Source organism: Caretta caretta, chromosome 6 (genome assembly GCF_965140235.1).
Source record: "Caretta caretta isolate rCarCar2 chromosome 6, rCarCar1.hap1, whole genome shotgun sequence".
Taxonomy (NCBI): Eukaryota; Metazoa; Chordata; order Testudines; family Cheloniidae; genus Caretta; species Caretta caretta.
Window position 1 is genome coordinate 69,990,276 of NC_134211.1, and position 22,977 is coordinate 70,013,252.

A 22,977-nucleotide genomic window follows, 5' to 3' on the forward strand; every position below is an offset into this window, starting at 1 on the left:
AATAAAAATACATTATCAAGAGGAGTAAATATTAGCCAAAAGTAAATATCAACTGTCAAGAATCAAGGGCTCCACTAATGGGTCCAGGGGCAATAAAATAAACTCCTACTACCTCAGCTAGGTGGAGCTGGGTGCTGGGATTCTATGTTCTGCAGCAGCCTTGGCTAGTTTGTGTCTGATAAACCAGTGGTTCTCCAAGCTGGTCCGCCACTTGTTCAAGGAACGCCTCTGGTGCGCCGGGCCAGTTTGTTTACCTGCCGCATCCGCAGGTTCGGCCGATCGCAGCTCCCACTGGCCGTGGTTTGCCACTCCAGGCCAATGGGGGCTGCGGGAAGGGCAGCCAGCACATCCCTCGGCCCGCGCTGCTTCCCGCAGCTCCCAATGGCCTGGAGCAGCGACCAGTGGGAGCAGCGACCAGTGGGAGCCGCAATCAGCCGAACCTGCGGACGCGGCAGGTAAACAAACTGGCCCACCAGGGGCTTTCCCTGAACAAGCAGCGGACCAGCTTTGAGAACCACTGTGATAAACCAGAAGTGTCAACCCTCCCTAGCTGTTAAAAGGAAGAGGAGCTGTTTGTCTTCTGTTTGCTGTAAGGATGTAAAGAGTCACAACTTCTCTAACCTTACCTTATTTCTGGACTCTCCCACCATGAATAACTCCACTCCCTGGCTCCATTCCTAGCTCTTTCAAGGAACACAAGCAACCACATGAAATTGACATGACTCTACAGTTTAGATGTTGCCTGCGTCCTTCTGAACAGCAGATTCTCTAAAATCCTTTGCTGCTGCTGCTGCTGAACTTAAGCTATCAGTAGCAGCATCACCACATGGGAACTTTTGCAGTCTTGGGAAGATAACACTAAACTGGTTTACAAATAGTTTCCACAAATGGAAGGTTTACCTCACAACCATATGATTTGGAACTTCATTTTTTAAATGCATGTAAATTCTGCAGAAATTGATGGCTTAGGTCAGCACACTTGCCAAGAAAGCTTCCACTGGCAAGTGGTTTTTTCAAGCCTCTCTCTGAAACAAAGGCATGTAACATCAGAAGATTAAGTTTATATAAGATTGTAATTTTTTTGAAGCAGTGGTTCCTGACCTTTTTTGTTGGAACTCCTAACCACTTGCACAGAAATGGCTGAATAGCATCCCTCACCCCACCTCCCCGTGTATCCCCTCACACTGTCACCATTGTCCTTTTATTCTTGACCATTTTTTTTCTTTTCTGAGTAACTATTCTGAAGGGTTCCTTCTTCTCCAATTTACCAAAAGACTATATGCTGCAAGGCTAGAGGGGAGGCACCAGTCAGGGCCCTATTTAGCATATGCTTTCCCAGTGGAGCCACAGAAGATAAAACTGCATCTCTGCTACCTGAGCCTGAAGTCCAATACATGTGAGCAGCTAATATGGCTGTCTCAAAGGCCTCTGTGGAACAGTAGGCGTAGATGGGTAGCTTTGATGGAGCCATCGACTACTTCACCCACAACTGTGAACACATGTTTATAGTGTATGGGGGAGGGGACCCACAAGCTCCCCTCACGCACAATGTTCCTCTTCTCTGGCCAATGCCAGCCTGCTCTAGCCCTGGCTTGTGGTCATTCTCAGGCTGTTTAACACTGTGAAATTAGTATGAATTTAGTGATGGTGAAGAGCTGAAAGCCCTAGAGACTGAAGTTCATTATTCACGCAAAGAACAGAGATAAAACCATAGCATCTGTGCAAGTTTTCCTATCACTGCTCCACTACTATTTCTCAACCTTTCCTGAAGGAGCCACCTCTCTGGGTCATAGACAAATTCAGTCTCCATGCGATGTTCATTCTTCATCTTTCTATCAAAATGCCAAACAACAAAACTTTGTTTAAATTTGTTTTATTTCCCAACACAACAAAAGCTTCTCCTATGAAGTTACCAGTTAATGGACCAGTACCTGCATCCGCTTCAGATATATGCATGCTTAAGAATATTTAACCAAGATACCCAACTGGATGAACCTCCTTATGTGAGTTATAATATATACTGTACAGAAATATATCACATCACCAGTGACTGTTAAGATTACAGGAAAATTAAAAAGATGGGATGTCTTTTGAACAAAGTCCACTCCACAGGGCAAAAGAAGTGGAGTCTAACTTCCATGCCTTTTTTGAAGCTCTCATGCACTTCAATTAATGACAGATATAGTATTTTTCTTTTGGATTCCTCTTGAGATGTGCAGACACTCTACCTCATTACTTTTTCTGGGCTCCTAACCTCAAGTAATGTCCCACCAATTGAGCTCCCCAGGTTCAGCCACTGCAGCTCAGTGGAAACTAATGAATGTGTATTAATAATTCCCACAGTAGCCCATCTTGACCCTCTATGGACATACGGTGCTAGAGGGTCTGGAGAGAGAGGGGACCTGATTATATTTATCTTCCCCTAATTGGTCTCCTAGCATCTGAAATACCATGAGAAAACTAACTGTTCTTTTAACTGTTCTATATTCCACTTATTCCTGCAGTTTTTGGTGTACCTATAGGCATAGGCCACCTGAACCTTCAATCTGACAAGCATCAGCAACTGAGTGACACTTTTCCCATGGAGCCAGCACCAGGAACTAAGTCCAGGGGATGAAAGCATTTTAGAGCACCAAAATTCCTCCAACTTTTAGCAGCCTACCTGACCCTCAGACCTTCATCTTTAAAACAGAACATGCTAACACCTTTTCCTAGCAAGTAAGATTAGCTATGAAAGAGCTCTTTCCAAGGCCTGGATGAAAGTAGCCACCATTCTACAGCACAGACATTTACCCTCTGCCCCACATTCTAGTCCAAATTGATGCCAAGGTTTCCATGGATTCTTATATCCCCAGGGGGGTGTACCATAATTAACACCTGTATCCAGGGCTCTAGAGCTTCTGTTGTCACCCCCCGCCTCCCGCAGGGGGCCCCACCACCCCACGCCAATTTCACCCCATGCCACCCCCAAGTGCCGGGCTACTCTCTACCAGCACCCGCTGCCTCCCTCCCCCCACATGCGCTATGCCCGGGGGTCTCTCCCGCGGCCCCGGAGCCCAATCGGGACCCCATCCCCGCAAGGGGAGGGGGGTCCAAGGCCTCCCCCAGCAGGGCGGAGCGAGCTCCGGCCGGCCCCGGCGGGGGGACAGTGGCGCCCAGCCGTGTGCTCCGAGCAGCGAGCCCGAGCCCAGGCCCCGGCCCTGCCTCCCGCTCAGCTGCGTACCTGGTCCAGGTTCTCCTCGCTGCCGCTGTCCTCGGTGTCGGAGTCGATGAGGACCCGGCCTTTCCGCTTCTTCACCATGGCGGGGCCGGCTCCGCCGCGCTGAGGGGCCCGCGGACGGTGCGGCACTGAGAGCGGCTCGGCCTCCCCCGCGCCGCCCGACCGCCCTGGACACAAAGGGCACCGAGCATGCGCCCCGCGCCGCCCCGCCCTCCGGGGCGGGGCCTCCGCAGCCACTGGCAGAGGGGGCGGGGCCTGGGCCGGGTGCACGTGCCTGTGGGGGGGCTGCTGGGACGCGGAGTCACCCGTGGGGCGGGGGTGTCTGTCACCGCAGCCTCGCGCCTGCCGCCACGGCCCCTCGGCGCCCCGGGCCGCCCGTGCGCTGCAGCTCGTGGCTCCCGGGTGACTGGGGCCGACAGGGATTGCGGAGAAGTATGTTCTTCTCCGTTTTCCAGTGCGGGCTGGTGTCTCAGGGCATCTGGCAGCGCTCTGAGCGCAGACACGTTCGCTGCCGTCCCGGAGAGTCAGGCCGATTGCCCCCCTGTCTGGGTGGGGCTTTCATAGCGCAACTGGGGAGAGAAAATATTTAAAACACGGGAAACTGTGACTGTGAAGTCTCCAAACTGGGAGGGAGGGGGGACACGACTACAAAGGTGTGTGTGTAATACGCAAAAATACTTTGAACTGAGGCTTGAAATTGACTAGATAGCAAAGTAAGCACCGACACCTTGGACAAAGCCCCACTGACGTCAGTAGGGCTCCTTAGAGGTGCAAGTGTCATGATGCATAGCTTGTTTCAGGATTAGGGCTCAAGAGCTCGATCCTGCTTCCACTGAAAGTCAGCGATCTAACTCCCACTGACTTCACTGGTGCAGGTTTCAGATAGCAGCCGTGTATTCGCAAAAAGAAAAGGAGTACTAGTGGCACCTTAGAGATTAACCAATTTATTTGAGCATAAGCTTTCGTGAGAAGTGAGCTGTAGCTCACGAAAGCTTATGCTCAAATAAATTGGTTAGTCTCTAAGGTGCCACTAGTACTCCTTTTCTTTTCACTGGTGCAGGATCAGGCCCGAAATGAGGACAGAATGTATCCTGTTGTTTTTATAACTGAATGGGTTCAATCATGAGAGTGGGTTTATAAAATCACCTTTTAATAAGTTAAGATATAGAGCACTGCGGCTTCATGACCACACAAACTTCGAAACAGTCAGCTAGCTGTACATATGAGAGTACAACCTGACGTTTTTACTTAGGTTGTACTTGAGCAAATTTCCCATTGACTTCAGAGAGTTTTGACGGAGCGAAGTGCTCAGATAGCATACCATGGTGATAGGTATCATATAAGAAATATTATAGAATTCAAGATTTGCCCCTGGAGAATAGAATATAACCTTCTTTTCTTAAAGCACAGATTGCATACTTCGTCCCTGATTCTGCATGAGGTTCTGCAGTTGGCAAGACATTTTCTTAGCTGTACATATGTTTAGATAAGGACTAACGGTTGTTATTAAGAATAATTACTTTTGTAATCAAGACAAAAATCTTCAGTAAATTATAGTTAAGATTGTAAATCAGTATATATAATCTAGGGGGGTTCCATTAAATATCATTGATATTGGAAAGCCATGAACGTGAAGGTAGTGTTTAAAACCCCCAACAACAGATGTTGAGATGTATCAATGATATAGTTAAGGTACTCTAAACCAGTGGTTCTCAAAGCCAGTTCGCCTCTTGTTCAGGGAAAGCCACAGGACAACGGGGGCTGCGGGAAGGGCTGCCAGCAAGTCCCTTGGCCATTGCCGCTTCCGCAGCCACCATTGGCCTGGAGCTGCAAACCGCGGCCAGTGGGAGCCGCGATCGGCCAAACATGCGGAGGCGGCAGGTAAACAAACCGGTCCAGCGTGCCAGGGGCTTTCACTGAACAAGCGGCGGACCAGCTTTGAGAACCACTGCTCTAAACAGCCTTAACTCTGACCTTCCATAACACCACAGAGTATCGTCGTTATTCTGGATACTTTCAATGTAGTATAAATTAGCCTGTACTGTACTAAGTATCACAAGCTTAACTAGTTAACAGTTCATATAATGAAAAACAAATCCTTAATGCTGTTCATAGCATACAGAAAAAAAACCCTTTTGATGTTTCAATAAAACTACATGTACAATTAAATAATACTTTGCACTTATAAATCTAATTTAAAAAATTTCAGCTGAGGATCTCAGAAACACTTTACAAGCATTAACGATTAACCTTCACAACCTCTCTGTGGCTAGGAAACCTTTAAGAGACACCTGACGAACACGAGTGACTTGCTCAGTATCACACAAGGAGATAGTGATACAGTTGGGAATAAAAACCAGGAAACCTGATCCCCAGCCCTTGTTCTAACTAGTAGGTGATGCTGCCTCCTGGCAGAGGGATCTGTATCCTGGAGGGACGCGCGCACACACACACTAGGGAACCCAGCTGCAGACAATGACATGCAGGCTGAGCGGGGACTGCGGTGGCTGTAACTGTGAGCACTGAGGTTCCGAGTAACTCGCTCCCACTTGAAGCTAGTCCGCCAAAGCGTTGCAGCGCCTCAGGGGGGTGCGGAACCTTTGCGACGCGGCCAGGGTTCCCCTGACGGGGGCTGAATGCGGCGGACCGGGTCGCTAGAGGCTGAGCTGCCTGTGGTAAAGGGGAAGCCTGTGGTCTCTGGTGTCAGGTGAGGCCGTTGGAGGGGGGCGTGGTTGTCCTACGGCGGGCTAGCTTGGGAGAGGCGGGTGGCCAACCTACCCCCGGGGAGTGGGGCTGGTCTGCGGGGAGGAGGTTTCTGCCTGGCATCGGCCCGTTTCTCCTCAGCACCGATCAGCGCCCCCAGCCTGGTGTTCTCCAATGAGCTGGTCTGGGGAGGCTGCTGCAGCCGGGCGCCTTGAGACAGTCACCGCGTCGTGACATGATGCTGCCGAGCTAGCCCTAGAGTGGCGTCCAGGGCTGCTGTAATCATGTCTGGAAACGGTGGGGTTGGCCCCTCAGAGGTAAATGGCGGAGCTCCTTTGTGCTATGTGTCATGTCCCCCCACGCCCTCACACATCAGGGGGATTAGAGAAAATAACCTGTTAGTTAGGGCAGAGCTTAACTGAGTGCATAGGAGTGCAGAGGAGAGCATGGTGGGAGCGCTTGTGTGTTAAGGGGGGGTGAATGCATGGGGATTATTCTGCTCTGGGTGCATTTGTTTATAGTCACAAAATGCTGCAGATTCGGTAGAACCCCAGCTCTCCAAAGGTCTCTGAGGACCCCTGGAGAGTAGGCAGTGAGGTGCCTGCTAAGGCAAACTTTAAAGGTTACCTGCAAAGAAGAATAAATTGGGCTTTTGCTCTGATTTGCTTCTCTGTGATCTATATAAAGGACGGAATGGCTTTTTTTTAAGATTGTTTTTCACTCCTCCCCTTCCCTGCTTGTGTTGTACTTTAGAAATCTGGGTTCTGCTTCCACTGAAAATTCTATGATGACCAGAAAACTAGTGAAATGGTGACATCACAAAGGTAAAAAGAGTAAAAATTGAGCCCCTGAGAGAAGGGATTTTTAGTCAGACTGTTTAAAACTCTCTTTTGAGTTGTTTTAACGTCTGTGATAAATTAATATTTTGGAAAAAGAATGTCTTTGCTAAAGAGTAAAAGAGCCCTCCACTAATATATGTGCTGAAATCTGACTTTACTTATAAAAATTTATGCAAATAATTTCTACTTAACTGACTAAATTGAAGTTCTATAACAGTTAAGTTTTATCAGCACTCTGTCTCTTAGATCAGTGTTTACATGCTTTTAAAGTGGAAATCAGAACTGTAATGTAATTTACAGAATGAATAGTAAATTTGCCAATCCATCTCTCTCCAAAGCCTATGGGGGACCAGAATAAATCTATGTTGAGCCTGGCCTATTAATCTTCACTGCACTTTGGAAGGGCTGAGGTCTGCATAACATTCCTAGGACTGTCAATTCTCTTTTAGTTAGTAACTGTACTTTGTTTTAGGGAGGATCGTTACTTCATCCCTTGCCAGCAGGGAACTGCAAAACTTGAGCGCTTTCCTTGCCAGCCATTCTGATTGAACAGTAGTGTGTGTGTTTATGGGGTGGGAATTCCTTGTCCTAAAAATGATTTTAGGCTACAACATGTATCCCTTGGTCTGTCAAGAAGCAAACATGGGACATGAGAATAACAATAATGCTACAGTCTATTTCTCCACTCTCATAGCAGTTATGTGCTGGATAAGCAACACTTTCTTCTTTTTTTGACATACATGTTCTTCTGTCATGCTTTCTAATCTTTGGTCTGCTACTGACTGCCTGGACATATCATTGGTTAGGTGGCAGACTCAGACAGGACAACTAGCAACAGCTGCTTCAGAGTAGCACAGTGCTAGTGTTGAAGCTGGCTGTAGAGGCAAATGGCAAACTAATTATAACTGATCTAGTTTCCTGATGCAGTCAGTACTACATGTAAAGTGCTTCTGTGCTTGAGTTAGTTGCTCCTTTGTAACTGCTTCTGACACTGCAAGGAAAGGAGAAGAAAAAGGGGAAAAGAGAGGAAGAAAATGAGAAGGACTGGAGGATAAGCAAATGCAGAGGGTTGGAGATAAGAGTCCTGCTGATGTTCCACAAAAAATTTTAACTTTGAATTATATGGGACATCAACGTTCAGAAGAAACTCTGGGGTAGGGAAGTTGGACTTTTGAATTAAGAATTCCCATGGGGAAAGAACAAGTACAACTGTTGAGCATTATTGGCACTTTAATAATATTTATCTTGAACACCTTTCTTAAAATCCCAGAGAAAATAGTGTATTTTAAAATGTCAGGTCAATTTCTATAGCAAGTCCAATCCATTCTAGTTTTACTTGTCTGAAATTATAATAGCCAATACATGGGGCTGTGAACATTAGGGATGTGAAATAGAGGGAAAAGTGTGTGGGTGGGGGGGAGGGTAGCCGTCTAAAAAGAATACAGAGAACATCCTTTCTTCTCCTAAGGGGAAGATTGTCATACTACTTCGGGGTGGAAGCTTTAAAAGCATTTTTGGGAATGTTTTCGGCTGCAATCTGCCATCTTAAATCCTCCGGCCAATTTAACTCTTCCTGGCATTTCTATGGTGGTAGCCTAAATGTGATCTGTTAGGCATGCAAGGTGGGTGAGTGATGCTTAATAATGACAGGCAGAATGAGGGAAGGTACAGTATGACTGCTTAGACTTCCTGCATATTTGCATCTGAAAGATCATAACTGAATGCCAGATAAAAGGAACATAGCAGTCCATATGGCATTATGGTTCAGCTGCTGTGCTCTTCCCTATGGACTGATCTACACTTAAAATGCTACAGCTACGCTGCTGTAGTGCTTCAGTGTAGACACTGCCTATGCCAACGGGAGGGATGCTCCCATTGACATATATAATCTACCTCCCCAAGAGGCAGTAGCTAGGGCCATGTCTACACTAGATAGTTTACAGCAGCACAGCTGTAAGATCTCTTGTGCAACCGCTCTATGCTGATGGAAAAGAGCTCTCCTGTCAACATAATTACACCACCCCAATGAGCAGCAGTAGCTATGTCAGTGGGAGAAGCGCTCCTGCCAACATAGCGCTGTCCACACCGGTGCTTATGTCGATGTAACTTAAGTTGCTCAGAGGTGTGAAAAAACATAAGTGGCATAAGTTATGCCAATATAAGTGGTAGTGTAGACATAGCCTAGGTCAACGGAAGAATTATTCCTTCAACCTAGTGCTGTCTACACAGTGGGTTAGGTGGGTTTAGCTAAATTTCTCAGGGATGTGGATTTTCACACCCGAAGAGATGTAGCTATACTGATGTAAAATTCTGTGTAGACCAGGCCTATGCCTCTTACTGACTCTGCCACGTTCCCCGCAGGGAAGAATATTGTGCAGATGAATTATGGGCTTTTCAGTTTTTCCATATCTGGCATTTGATACTGTTGGAGACAAGATACCACAGGGGTTTTCAAACTTCATTGCATTACAACCCCCTTCTGACAACTAAAATTACTACATGACCCCAGGAGGGGGGAACTGAAGCCTGAGCCAAAGCTCGAGCCCCATCGCCCCGAGTGGGGAAGAGGAGGCAAAGCGAAAGCCCAAGTCCCACTTCCCCAGGTGGGGAGGCCAAAGCTGAAGCCCAAGGACTTCAGCCCCAAAAGGGGGCCTGTAACCTGAGCCCTGCTGCCCAGGGCTGAATACCTCGGGCTTCAGGTCTGGCCCCGGGTCCCAGCAAGTCTAAGCCAGCCCTCGTGACCGTGAGTGCCGACTCCGTGGGTGCTCTGGGGCTGGAGCACCCACAGGGAAAAATTAGTGGGTGCTCTACACCCACCGGCAGCTAAGCTCCCCTCCCCACTCCATCTCACCTCACCTCACCTCCGCCTCCTCCCCTGAGCGCGCAGCGTCCTCGCTCCTCCGCCTACCTCCCAGCACTTGCCACTGCAAAACAGCTGTTTCGTGGCGTAACAAGCTCTGGTGGGGAGGGGGAGGAGTGGGAATGTGGTACGCTCAGGGGAGGAGGTGGGGAAGAGGCAGGGCTGGGGTGGGGATTTGGGGAAGGTGTCCAATAGGGGCAGGGAGGGGGCGGAGTTGGGGTGGGGACTTTGGGGAAGGGGTTGGAATGGGGGTGGGAGGGGGCAGGGCAGGGGTGGAGTCACGGTTGGGCCAGGGGCAGAGTGGGGTCGAGCACCCACTGGCACCAGAAGAAGTCGGCGCCTATGCTGGCGATCCCATTAAAATGGGGTTGCGACCCTCTTTGGGATCCCGACCCACAGTTTGAGAACTGCTGAGATAGAAGATGAGATGGGCCATTGCTGTCCTAGTATGGAGTTTCTGTTTTTTCCCACGTTAGATTCCAGATTGCTTCAGTTACAGGAATGGCCAACATCGGATGATATTATCAGAACAAAGATTACAAGGGATGTCGGACTGAATCTGGTCTTTCATAACATTTGTTCCATGACTTCTTTAGATGAGGTTGACGTCTTCTTCAGGATTGTCTTTTAACTTGTGCCTAAATAAGGGATGTAAAAGCAGGGGCTGAGCTATTGCACTATAAGGTCTACCTTTGTCAAGTGACCTTCTCCTGTCCTGTGACAGAATTCAACACACTGTGGTATCTGGATACCACTGACCTTAGAGTCTGAGTCCCAGTCTTCATGTTAATCGCTAGGCTGTGAATATTTCTATGCAATTACATATCTGCAGTTCTCCTTTCACTTCCTGTCAGGCTATGGTGCACATAGGTAGTGATTATTCCCAGACATTATAGTTATCTTGAAATTGTGTTCAGATTTGTTGATTAGAATTCAGGAGTCCTCTAACAGTTATGGTAGGGTATTTAGGAGCTATTTATACAGAGATGAAATGTGTATTTTTTGAGCTAACATGCCTTTTTTTTTTCTTTTCTTTTTTTTCTCCTTTCTTCAGTTCTCTCTTTTGCTTAGAGTATTCCCTGCACACTTAGTTCCATCCAGCTACAGAAACTTTTCAACTTTTAAAAATATTTTATAAGAAATTATGTGGTTGGGTTATCAGACATGAGCATCTTTCAGTCTGTGAGTTTCTAGTGGGATGCCTTTGATATGAACTCTAAAATAAATGCAGTAATGAATTGGAAAATTAATAATTATTGAGATGGATAATAACATACATAAGTAAAAAAAAAAAAAAAAGTGAGGTGGAAATTCCCTTTGCATGAAACCTAGTAATTTAATCTGTACTTAGTTGTCCTAAAAACACTGTTTACTACATGATGATTCCATAACTGGTTTGGGTCAAAATTGTTCACAAAATTCTGTTCACACAATGCTTTAAAGTAGGGGTTCTCAAACTGGGGGTTGGGACCCCTCAGGGGGTCGTGAGGTTATCATGGGGGGTCGTGAGCTGTCAGCCTCCACCCCAAACCCCGCTTCGCCTCCAGCATTTATAATAGTGTTAAATATAAAAAAATGCTTTTAATTTATAAGGGGGGGAGGTCGCACTCAGAGGCTTGCTGTGTGACAGGGGTCACCAGTACAAAAGTTTGAGAACCGCTGCTTTAAAGGTACACCATCAACTTGAAAATTTTATATCTCTTTGTAAAAGTTGTATCTACTGTTGTTACAAGTAGCACCTGAATTTACTATAATGGAAAGAGAATAAATGGGGAAATATCTTTCAGTTGATTTACTTTATGCATTTGACAGTACTTTGTGTAAGTCAGTCATTTTCTCCTGTTTGTGTGTGTCTTCAACACAACAAGGGCAGGCAAAAAGTATTTAAAAATTAGGAAAATGTTACTGTAAATTCACAAGAGGGCTAAGCAGGTGTAGTACCTGAAACTACTTTTAACTCATATTTTTTGAATTGACTGGATTTCAAGTTGGTGTCCCTTTTAAAATAAACTTGCAAGAATGCTTCAGGTATAGCTTCTCTAATTGTTTCTTCTCATTACAGGTGGAGGCAAGCTACATTAACCAAAATAGGATCTATCTAAGTGGCTTTTTTTGAAGAATTTGTTTCCAACCTGATAATTATCTTAAGGAATTCTGATTATTCTTCAACCTTGTTTATCGTTATGGCTCTATCTTTTAAACTGCTGGACAGTATCTTTCTTTCTAGTAGGTGCCATAGGCAAAATGCCTTGCATCCTTTGCTTGGACCTCTCCTCACTGATTGCATCCCAAAATTGTACAGTAGCTATAGGAGACCAGGGACATCCCCTGATAACACTCCACCTTGGAAGATGAATTTCAGCTTTGAGAAGGGAGTGGATGGAATTAAGAAACATTTTGGCATCCTAAAAAAGGAATTGGTGGATCACTGGAAAGGGCCTGAGGGCTATCCTTTAGAGGAGTACTTGTTGGAACAGACTAGAGTGGTCTGGGAGTTTCGCAGCCAGAAAGATTTAGATGAGTGGGTGGTTTCTTCTGACGTAGAGATCGGAGGGAAAAGTGAAGCCTACCTAAAACTGGGTAAGAATAATCAGACTGCTCTGCTGTATGGGACCCTCAATACTGAAGCACCTCGTGATGGGGAGACAGAATACAGTGGATATTGCGCAATGAGAGCCAAACTGCCAAAGGTGAGTATAACTTAGTGACTTAAGTTATTAACATTGTGTTGAATCAGTCAGCATTTCTCTGCAATCAGGACCGGAGCAGTAGAGACTTGGGTGGAAATTCTCTCTCTAGAAGAATACCTTATTGTCATGTTTAATTTAAATGAGGAAAGAAAATAAATGCTCCCTGATGCAAGAAAAAGAAAAACAGGCTGAAGTTACATACTATGCATCCCAGTCTTATTGCACAAAATTGACTTCATGCCACGCCCAACTGGAGAAACCTCTACCCCTTGGGTACTCGTTCTTCTGAATATGAATAACTGATGTGTTTACTTGGCACGGTGCAGGGAGCTTACAGATGAACTTTCACTATTCCACACATTTCACAGTCTGTCCATTGAATAAAAAAAGCAAAGCTCATACTATCGCTTTTTACTGGTATTAGCTAATTAGGTTTCTGAATTTAAATTTATAACAACTTAATGTGTCAATTTGACTAAAACAAAGGCAGCCTTTCACCTAAGATCAGAATCTCTTGAGAATTTAAAAGGAAAATCTATTGTCCTGTGTTTTACGGCTGTATAACTGCTTGTCAAACCAGCCAGAATAAGTGGTCTTTTACTTGTTGCAAATGTATCAGAGCATCTGAAGGAATGAGACACTACTGCATCAATCCATTTAGTGATGTAATTGTTGCCCTGCTTCGTGAGCAGGCTCAATGAAGCCTTATCTCAGGGCTAGATCTTCCTTTTCAAATGACTTTGTTTTTTATCAGCATAAAGTGGGTTTCCTACTGCACCTTGATAACTGAGTAAAAGACAACCTTGTGTATGGTCTCCCCACAAACCAAAGATCTCCTGCAACAAAGTTTTGTATCCAGAATTGGTTTGTTTTAAATGATTGGTTTAGTGACTAATCTGGATGCTAATCTGTGTTCCCCCAGAGTCTTATTCATCTCAGTGGGGCTCCTTGTAGGTGCTTAGGTCTGCCTGTGTGGAACAAGTTGCAAGATCAGGGCTGCATCTTATAAAATAAAGGTGATGAAATAAGGAAGGTGTGCAAGAGTCAGAGGAATTGGACATTTATATGGATAACAAGAGTGTTAGCATCTAATACATTTTGGAAAGGATGGTAGTTATATAAATGCTAGTTTCAAGGCTCAAGCTGATTTTTATTCGGGATTAGAACGAGACTTTCATAGGGGGCAGGGTGTCCCACATCTGCCATCTGTGAGGTTTCTTGCACCTTCCTCTGAAGCATGCTGGGCTAGATGGAGCATTGGTCTGATGTACTATGGCACCCCTTTTTATGTGTGGAAGTAAAAACAGATGTTAGGTCTGCTACCTTTGAGAGGGTAATCTGGTGCTGGAAATGAAGTCTCACTTGTTGTGATTGAAGAAACAGCAAGCATGAATCTTTAGACCAGTGGTTCCCAAACTTGTTCCATCGTTTGTGCAGGGAAAGCCCCTGCTGGGCCAGACCGGTTTGTTTACCTGCCGCATCCGCAGGTTCGGCTGATCGCGGCTCCCAGTGGCCGCAGTTTGCTGCTCCAGGCCAATGGGAGCTGCTGGAAGCGGCATGGACTGAGGGACATACTGGCTGCCGCTTCCAGGAGCTCCCATTGGCCTGGAGCAGCGAACTGCAGCCACTGGGAGCTGTGATCGGCCGGACGCGGCAGGTAAACAAACTGGCCCAGCATGCCAGGGGCTTTTCCTTCATCAGTGGTGGAACAAGTTTGGGAACCACTGTTTGAGCATTCAGTCCCATTTGAGGCCTGTAACACATTACCGAAATTCTGTGTGACTGATAGCATAGTGGAAGTCACTCACTCTAGTTTTCCTTATCCTCCAGTTTCCAGTAGGTCACAGCAGATAGCTTGGATAAGGAGAGTGCCCAGAAAGGGGAAATTGATCAAAGTGGTGGTTACCTGTAGTCTTCATAGTAGTAATTCTCATTGAAATATTGAGCTGCAATAACATGCTTTATTTATACCTTCTAGGGAGCGTTTGAAAAGAAGAAGTATTATGATTGGTCAAACTTCAATAGTCTGTATTTACGCATTCGTGGTGATGGTCGACCCTGGATGATAAATATCTATACAAACCCATACTTCTCCCATCAAAAGGATGACCTGTACAATTACTTCATATTCACCCGAGGGGGTCCATACTGGCAGGAAATTAAGGTAACTTTGAATATTTCCTTGGGACTGAGGAAGATTAATCCTCTTCAGTACTGTATTGCTTTAAAGATTGCTGCATTTATGCATACGTAGTTCTTTGGCTTATCAATACTGACAGAAGCTCCCCCAACAGCTATTCTTTTTCTATCGAGAAAATAGCTAGCTTATATAATTCTGTCTAGTCAAAGGGTCAGGTCATGGAGTTCCACAGGGCAACCAGCAACAGTCACCACAGAAGAGTATAGGGCTGGAGCTGGCTTCAGAGGGAAACAAAGAATAAGTTTGATCTGGTCCATCTTCTGTGTATTAACTCCATGTGTATGACTGGCACTATTGCAGGAGCCAGACAGAGCATAAAATGGGTTATTAAGTCTTTCGGGGAAAGTGGTTCTTCTAGTATTGTATGTGTACATGTAAAACTAAAGTCCGTATTCCTTATTGTCAGATTCCATTCTCCAAGTTCTTTCTCTCAAGTCGGGGGCGAATCCAGGATGATCAGCACCCACTCTGGTTAGATAAGGTAAGTTGTTTCTGCACTTTATACTACTGAAATTCTCATTAAATGATAGTAACTGTGTAAGTGAAGACCATTTAAAACTCTTCAAGGTATCTAGAGCTATATGAACTTGAAATTGCAGTATTTTTTCTCCAGATATTAAATATATCTAGTTTCTCACCTTTCCTCTTAATATTCCAAATTTAATTAAAAATCTCTTATCTAAACCAGTGGTCTCCAAACTTTTTTGATTGCGCATTCCTATCGGTAAAAAATTTGAGCACGTACCCCCAATATATGTATATATTATATACATGTACTACTGTACTAATATAGGGTGTAAATTATAAAACATACACAAAAAATAGAAATTAAACGATGAGATAAAGATTAAATAAAAAAATGTAAAAATATTTAACAGTACAAAACCCCTTTTTGCTCATTAAAAAAATTACTATTAATTTAGTGAGCAATGTGATTGAATATGCTTTATTATTTTTGAAAATCTTGGTTTAACACTTGGTGATATAGCAGGCGCTCAGGGTGGGAGTGCCGGGTGTGGGAGGAGGCTTAGGGCTGAGGCAGGCAGGGGGTGCAGAGCACTTACCTGGGGCAGCTCCTGTTTGGTGCAGGGGGGTGTGCGGGTGGCTCTGTGCAGTACCATCCCCATGGCCACGATTCTGGGAGCTGTCCCCCCACCGCGGCAGGCAGGGCCACCCAGAACGCAGGGGCTTCAGGGCCCTGGGGCCCTGGCCTGCAGCTCTAAAGCCCCTTTTGGAATGCAGCCCTGCGAGCACAGGCCGGAGGACTCAGGAGGAGCTGGGGCAGCTGCGCAGCCAGTGGCTGGAGAGAAGCAGCGCTTTCCCCTTCAAAGCGCCGTTTCTCTGCGGCCGGCTTTGAAGGGGAAAGTGCCGCTTCTTTCCGGCCGCTGGCTGCCCCTGCTCCTCCATGGGCCGAAGGACTCAGGCCTGCCCCTCCCCCCCCCCACTTTTTTCCTCCCTCCTGCAGTGCTCCTCCTGCTGTGCCGCCTTTTTGCTCTGGTGGTGCGCCTCCTGCTGCACCCCTGCAATCGATCGTCTTGCGCACCCCCCTTTGGAGAGCACTGATCTAAACAAATTTGAAGAGATGTGGTTACTAAGAATCAGTTGACAATTTATTGAGGCTTTCAGAGAGCCTTGAAAAACTAGTGATGAGAAGAGGCAAAGTCCTGCATTTAGACAAAAAACCGTCAAAAGTAGATCTAAATGGTCAATTATGGCAAGAAAGTGGGGTGTACTAGGACAGGTATTAAATATGTATTAGCAACCTCAAAAGGGCGAGCAGTGAGGTGATAATTTATAGCTCACAATTCTTTAGGATAGTCAAGACAGAAGAAACCAAAAGCTAGGTGAATGGGTAACACTGTAGCATATGAAATTCACTGTTGGCAAATGCAAGGTGAGACACATTGGAAGCAATGGGCTATTTGTACACCTTACTGGGTTCTAAGTTAACTCAAGAGAATGCTGGTCATCACTGAGGACTGGTCAATGTACAGTTTGTCAAAAGTAAGCAAACAATGTAAGGAGAAGAGTCATTTTATGTAGTACCCATTACATAAATCAATGTTATGTACTCACCTGGAATACTGGGTTCAATTTAAGAACCCAGTTAAAAAAAATAGATAGGGGGTTCAGAGAGGGGTGATGAAAGTGATTAACAGCATGAAAACACTTCAGTAGTAAGAATGAAGAAATTGAAACTGTAGATGAGACATGGTAAAGGTATACAAAAGAGCAATTGATAGAATAGGTAAATCAGATATAAGAACAAGGAAAATTCAATGAAATTAAAGCTTAAATACAAACCTAATAGAATACTCAACGTTATCCTGTCAGACTCCTTACCACAAGATATCATTGAGACTACAGGCTTAAGGATCAAAAAAGTATTATACCTTTTGTACAGTTAATGAGAACATCCAGAGTTACATTAGTGAAGATTAAAAATAAAACCTAAAATCTTGTAAGAGAGGCTTTACATTTCAGGGCATTAGCCACCCTCTGTTTGATGAGGGCCAGAAAGAAACTATTAGAGTAACATAAGCCAGAATTGGCTACTACAAAATTTCATGCACTTTCCTTGGTCTGATTGGGTATGGGAATTCTTGTGTGTAATACCTGACATTTCCTCCTTACATCCCCCCCTTCCGCAATGGCCTCCATCCTTTTAACATTTTTGTTTGTGAAAACCTTTAGCAGGCTACTTAAGTTTGAAATCCTAAATTACATGGAAATAGTCATTATGTCAAATGGGAAGTTTGCCATGAATAAATGTCTGCATATTTAGCAGTATACTTAAAGGCAGAATCAGAGAAATTTGCAGCATTGAAGAATTTCCTGGGTTAAAAATTTCAGGGCTTTTCCAGGATCAATAACACACTCCTTTTTCCATATAGCTCAACATAGTTCAAAGACTTTAGAAAATACACAAGGGCACATTATATCACTCTTAATCACATTCTGTAGTATTAATCCAAAGTGTTTTAGGAGTTAATTTTGCTGTAGCAGTGTTGCACATTTGAACAGATTCCTGTTGTAACATGAATATGCTTGTGTGGTCAATGCACTGTATGGAGAACATGGAAAAGTTTCCTAGGCTTTACTACCTCTAATCTCCCCATTACTTGAAACAATATCCAAATGAATAACCAATTTCTTTTATCAGATTAGTACTGTTGGATTCACACTGGGAGACAAGGCAGATGGCCCTTTCCAGCTGGAGATAGACTTTATTGGATTGCTGAATGACAGAGCTCATACAGAGGAATTTGCCTATGAAAAATATGAAAGAAATCCCAAGGTCTAGATGGGCCCGTAATCCTGTGGAACCTGCTTCAGTAGCTCATTTTATTAAATATTTATACACCATTGTTAAACTTGAGTTTCTTCATGCATGATGGGGGTGGGAGTTCACATAAATATTAAAGAGTAACTGCATGAAGTGAGTGGGATGGACTCCATAATAAACTGAGCAGACTTGCAGCTTCAGAACATATGGTATTAAAGGTTTCTTGTGGTTTCCAACAGCCAGTTGCAGAAGTTCACTGTGAAAACAGACTATATGAGATTATTGCTCTATTGTTGGGGAGATAGTTTCAAAGCGAATCAGGGTCCAGTAGTGCAAAGTTATGTTAGAAACTGCTGTCTGGATATATTGTTCAGGCACATGCCTACTCGTTAGAGGTAGTTTCTATCCCAAAACTGACACTAGGATTCTCCAGAGTGGGGATTCAAAAGCTGGGAAAGGCCTACACATCTTAATTTATACAACATGTAGCAGGGTGTGGAGGTGATGAGATTTTCCTGAAGAGGGTTTAGTTTTCAAAATGCATACATTTGTTTTAGGACAAGGAGTGCTGGGTTTCAGTTCTTCCATAATCCTGAGTAAAGGTTTATATTTAATAAAGGATTTCAATCAAAATAGTGTTCAAAAAGTGCTCAACTTAAAGTCTAGAGAGTTAGAACAGTTCAGATGCTGTACCTGCTTATATTCCCTGCCAGTTTGAGGCATATTTTCCTATTCAAGTGTCTTTCTCCCATTATGTCAGACTCAGACAGTAAACTGATAAGACCATACACAATATTGTCAAAAACAAAGTAACAGATATTCTGTAACATTATCCCTCTGTCCCTGCTAATCACTATCAGTAAGAGTGTTTCAAAACTCTAATTTAGGACATCCCAACAAGTGAACTGCATCAGTAAAAGTGATTAGGTGGACCATGAAGCTTGGCAAATGGTAATACATTCCTTTTCTTTAGTGGAAGAGAGGATATGATCTGTATGTATGAGCACATCTGGCACTTGCATACGGTTAAACTTTGTGTCTGTCTCTCACACACATTAACAGCCACACTTATTATTTAAGTCATAAGCAACAGCATTAAATACAAAAAAAACAATTTATTTTCCCCAGTTAAACAGTATAAAATTTATATAAAAAGCTTTTCTATTTCTGCATCTAATGTTTCAGCAAATATCACAGGAAAGGTTAAGCCTAAACACAAAAGTGAACCTATTACTTTGTAAATATTTGCTCATAAGTCCAAAGAGCTGTAATGAAATAGCAACTGCAGTGCCTCCTCCTCCCCCAACTCCCTTCCCCTGTGCTTCAAGTCCATTCCATGATGTTTAATGATAAAATCAAGATGATTTTTCTTTACATATTACCTTGGGAAATTGCTGATATTACTGCTATAGGCTTTCTAAATCTACTCTAAGTACATCATACCTCAAAAGAACTTGGTTTACTAATATAGAGTATCTTGTAAACACTTCAGACTAGACAACTGTTGTTCTATTATGCCAAATTTTATCCTGTAATAAATGTGGAGAGGGACAAAAAACTAATAACTGCTCTTCACATATCTGATTAGCAACCTACCAAGGTTTGTGTTAACCTCTATTTATTTTTTTCCTATTATTTAGGGCTTTTAGTTCTCCAGAAAGCCCTTATATGGTATTCCCTCTCCTAGAGATTGTCGTTTACTGCACAAAGGACTTAAATATAGGAAACCGCTCTAGCAATTGCTACTACATATACCCTACTTGTCAGAGAAGTCTCCCAGTGTCTTAAATTTCTTGATAATGGAACATATTTGAAGTTATTTAGCATCTAGAGAAATATGCCCAACTGATAAGTGACTCAATGTGAATAGGTTTCATGATTATTCCTTTAACATTTCCTCTCCCCCCCCTTAATATCTCTTCAGTCTAATAGTTTTATGGAATCTGCTTACTTAGGAGAAAACTTTTGTTCAAAATCTGCAATCAAGAATATCTGGCCAATCTAAAACCTAACTGGATGAATGGCTCCAAGTGATTTGAGATACTCTGGGGCTCTACTTAAAACATATTAAAAGATTTAGAGTATCGATATTTTATCCAACTTGTAAAATCACTAACAATGTTAAGCTCAGCAGCACTAAGAAAGCCTGTCCTACATGGCTAGTAACATCCAGTCAACTCAGGTGACCTGACTCATCCTTTAATGCACACATTACAACCAGAAATATTTACAAAGGTTGGAAAGATTTTTCCTGAGAACAGTATTTACAGTGAGTCCTTAAGAAGTTACTAAATTCCTCCTAAGCCATAGATAGTCCCCTGCGGGTTCCAAGCAGCTGAGCCTTTTTCTGCTTTCTCTCCTGCACATGCTTCTCACGCCTCCCTTCTCTGAAAGTGAAAAGAAAACAAATCACACTAAATCGGAGCAGGTGAGCAATTAGTTGCATAGGCACAGATAACTATATGCATAAGCAATTAGAAGGAATCTTTTAGGTTAGCCAGACGAGAGGCTCCCAGATTCGCTTAGTTGCACTGGCCATCTGCTCCATTTTTTACTCATTAGATTACATATAGAAATGTATGGCTGGAAGGAACCTCAAGGAGCTATCTAGTCCAGCCCCCTCCACTAAGGAAGGACCAAGTAAACAGAGGCCATCCCTGACAGGTGTTTGTCTAACCTATTCTTAAAAATCGGACTCTTATGAACTCTTTTGCAGAAGCACAGCCCATAAAACCTACAGGTCCCACTATATAAGGCTACATCTTGAGCTGATCAACCTGTTAAAATCAAGGTGGGGCCTACCATGCTGGGACCTGTACTTTCCAGCAGTCACATTTAGCCTAGGTAGAGGGCAGCTGTGAGCTATACTTTGGTCATCCTGATGCTAAACATTTTGATAGAGATAGAAAAATTTCTCTAACATAAGTATGGTTAAGGACAGTGCATTTATTTAAAAGTGTTGGCTTGTCACACATTTAAGTCTTAGTGCTCTCCTACAGAGTTCTAGTGTTAAAATGGCACCTAAAACACCCTTGTACTGACCTGGTCTGGAGATGTGGCTGTTTGTAATCTTTTGTGTGTGAAGAGACGCTGCTATTCATAGATTTATTCAGGACAGTGTTTTCTTTTGAGTCACCCCAAGGTTTCAGTCTTCCTATATTGTAAGGAGCAAAAAAAACCCAACCAAAAAAAACAGACCAGCTAGTTATTAAAATTTAGTAATTGTGTGAATTTATGTTGTTAATACTGGCATTCTTATCCTCAACTCTACAGATAACACAAGTTGCCTGACCTGCATTTAAGATCAAGCACAAACACCCTGGTGAATTACATCAATCTGGGTACTAGCCAGCTATTTGGGGAGAGGGCTTTCTATTGGGGGTGGCAGAAGCCTCTGCTCAGAATCCTGCCTGTGGGGTAGTATTAATTGGGAACTACCCCATAATGGAGCCCTCTCTGCTACCGTGGAAGGCAGGGATCTGCCACGATGGTCTTTGGCTGACAAAATCCTTCCCGTTCCTTAATCCACTGTGCCCTGTTTTAGAGGGAGGGGAAGTGGCCTGGTCCAGAAGAGAAGCCTCAGCTCCCTGCCATCTGAGCAGAAAGCTCTGAGTGGGGCTGTCTTGCCAACACAGCAGCAGACTCTAGGGTCAGCAGAAAAAAAGAGTTACCAACCTTTCGTAACTGTTGTTCTCAGAGTTGTGTTGCTCATGTCCTCTCCATTGTAGGTTTATGTGCTCACCACATGCACTGTTTTTCCCTCCGTGGTATTCATAGAGAACCAGCTCTGGTGCCCACTGGAGTGGTGCATGTATTCACTGGTATAAGGAGCGCCGCCAGCTTCTCCCTCCCTCAGTTCCTTCTTGCTGGAACTCCGAGAGAGGGGAAGGAGGGTGGGTCATGGAATGAACATTAGCAACACATCTCAAAGAACAGTTACAAAAGTTAGTAATGATTTTCCTCCTTCGAGTGATTGCTCATGTCCATTCCATTCTAGGTAACTCCTAAGCAGTATCTCTGGAGGCAGGCGGGAGTTCATGGACGTGTCAGCGTAATATGTGGTGAACGTGTGTACCAAAGCCCGGCTCGCAGCCCTGCAGAGGCCCTGGACAGGGCCACGCACCGGGAAGGTAGCCGAAGACACTTGAGCTCTAGTAGAGTGAGCCTTCACTATTGGTGGAGGCACAGCCTGTGCCAACTTGTAACAAGTGCAGATGCAGGTGGTAATCCAGTTTGAAATTATCTGAGAGGATACCGGAAGGCCCTTCATCCTGTCAGCGATAGCAGTAAAAAGCTGAGTCAATCTGTGGAAGGGCTTGGTGCAGTCCAAGTAGAAAGCCAGGGCACACCTGACATCTAGAGTGTGCAGGCATCTCTCCTCGTTGGTCATGTGAGACTTTGGACAGAACACTGGGAGGACGATATCCCGACTGACATGGAGGTGCGACACCACCTACAGCAGGAAGGCCTGATAGGGTCAGAGCTGAACATTGTCCTTCTAAAATACCGTATACGGGGGCTCCGAAGTGAGGGCTTTACTCTCGGAGACTCAACTTGCTGAAGTAATGCCTACAAGGAATGCAACCTTCCACAACAGGAGGAGGGGGAACAAAAAGCCATAGGCTCGAAGGGTGGACCCGTGAACCTGGAGAGGACCAGGTTAAAGGTCCCATTGGGGAACCAGGCTGGAAAGAGTCTTTCAAGAACCTGAGTCATCTCATGTGAGAATACAGATCTACCCTAGACACAGGGATGGAAAGCCAATATGGCTACCAAGTGCACCTTTATCGAGGAAAAGGTGACGCCCTGGTGCTTCAAGTGAAGCAGGTAATCCAGATGAGACTGCAGGGACGACTGGGTCGGGGAAATATTCCATTCCGACTCCCAGCAGGAGAAATGCTTCCACTTTTCCAGGTAAATCGCTCTGGTGGAGGGTTCAGAGGAACAGCCGTGTTAGTCTGTATTCGCAAAAAGAAAAGGAGTACTTGTGGCACCTTAGAGACTAACCAATTTATTTGAGCATGAGCTTTCGTGAGCTACAGCTCACTTCATCAGATGTTTACCGTGGAAACTGCAGCACACATACTGGTGGAGGGCTTTCTGCTCTCCAAGAGACCCTGCTGTACCTGACTAGAGCAGGCTTGTTTCTCTAGGTTCAACCACACAGCAGCCAAGCTGT

The 22,977-nt window shown here is 44.5% G+C and overlaps 3 protein-coding genes across 7 annotated transcripts in view; 1 reads left to right on the plus strand and 2 right to left on the minus strand.

The window, feature by feature from the left end:
• The window catches only part of RTF1 (RTF1 homolog, Paf1/RNA polymerase II complex component), a 55,041-nt gene extending 51,630 nt beyond the window's left edge, over positions 1-3,411 (minus strand). The window contains exon 1 of the mRNA XM_048853138.2: positions 3,224-3,411. Within this exon, the coding sequence (XP_048709095.1) occupies positions 3,224-3,301 (78 nt within the window). The 5' untranslated portion in view covers positions 3,302-3,411. The remainder of the gene's footprint in view (positions 1-3,223) is intronic.
• A 2,418-nt stretch (positions 3,412-5,829) lies between these two features.
• Positions 5,830-18,036, plus strand: NDUFAF1 (NADH:ubiquinone oxidoreductase complex assembly factor 1). Of its 4 annotated transcripts, none has more exons than XM_048853152.2 (6): positions 5,833-5,927; positions 6,677-6,747; positions 11,685-12,312; positions 14,291-14,476; positions 14,919-14,993; positions 17,676-18,036. In XM_048853152.2, the coding sequence occupies exons 3-6, from the start codon at positions 11,806-11,808 to the stop codon at positions 17,814-17,816; spliced, it is 909 nt and encodes a 302-aa protein (XP_048709109.2). In that variant the 5' UTR covers positions 5,833-5,927; positions 6,677-6,747; positions 11,685-11,805; the 3' UTR covers positions 17,817-18,036. The 4 variants fall into 4 exon arrangements, with proteins under 4 accessions (XP_048709112.2, XP_048709109.2, XP_048709110.2 ...); XM_048853153.2 differs by lacking the exon at positions 5,833-5,927 and adding an exon at positions 5,962-6,240; XM_048853155.2 differs by lacking the exon at positions 6,677-6,747 and having other exon boundaries at positions 5,830-5,927.
• An 862-nt stretch (positions 18,037-18,898) lies between these two features.
• NUSAP1 (nucleolar and spindle associated protein 1) overlaps positions 18,899-22,977 on the minus strand; it is a 34,687-nt gene continuing 30,608 nt past the window's right edge. For both annotated transcript variants that reach the window (XM_048853149.2, XM_048853148.2), the window contains exons 11-12: positions 20,841-20,952; positions 18,899-20,185 (exon numbers count right to left, since the gene is read on the minus strand). In XM_048853149.2, the coding sequence (XP_048709106.1) occupies positions 20,098-20,185; positions 20,841-20,952 (200 nt within the window). In that variant the 3' untranslated portion in view covers positions 18,899-20,097. The remainder of the gene's footprint in view (positions 20,186-20,840; positions 20,953-22,977) is intronic.

Bases quoted from the DNA above. Each gene is read 5' to 3' on its own strand.
- NDUFAF1 (XM_048853155.2), top strand. From the start codon at position 11,806: ATGGCTCTATCTTTTAAACTGCTGGACAGTATCTTTCTTTCTAGTAGG. The intron at 12,313-14,290 runs GTGAGTATAACT...TATACCTTCTAG, and splicing joins TGAGAGCCAAACTGCCAAAG to GGAGCGTTTGAAAAGAAGAA. The intron at 14,994-17,675 runs GTAAGTTGTTTC...TTCTTTTATCAG, and splicing joins ACCCACTCTGGTTAGATAAG to ATTAGTACTGTTGGATTCAC.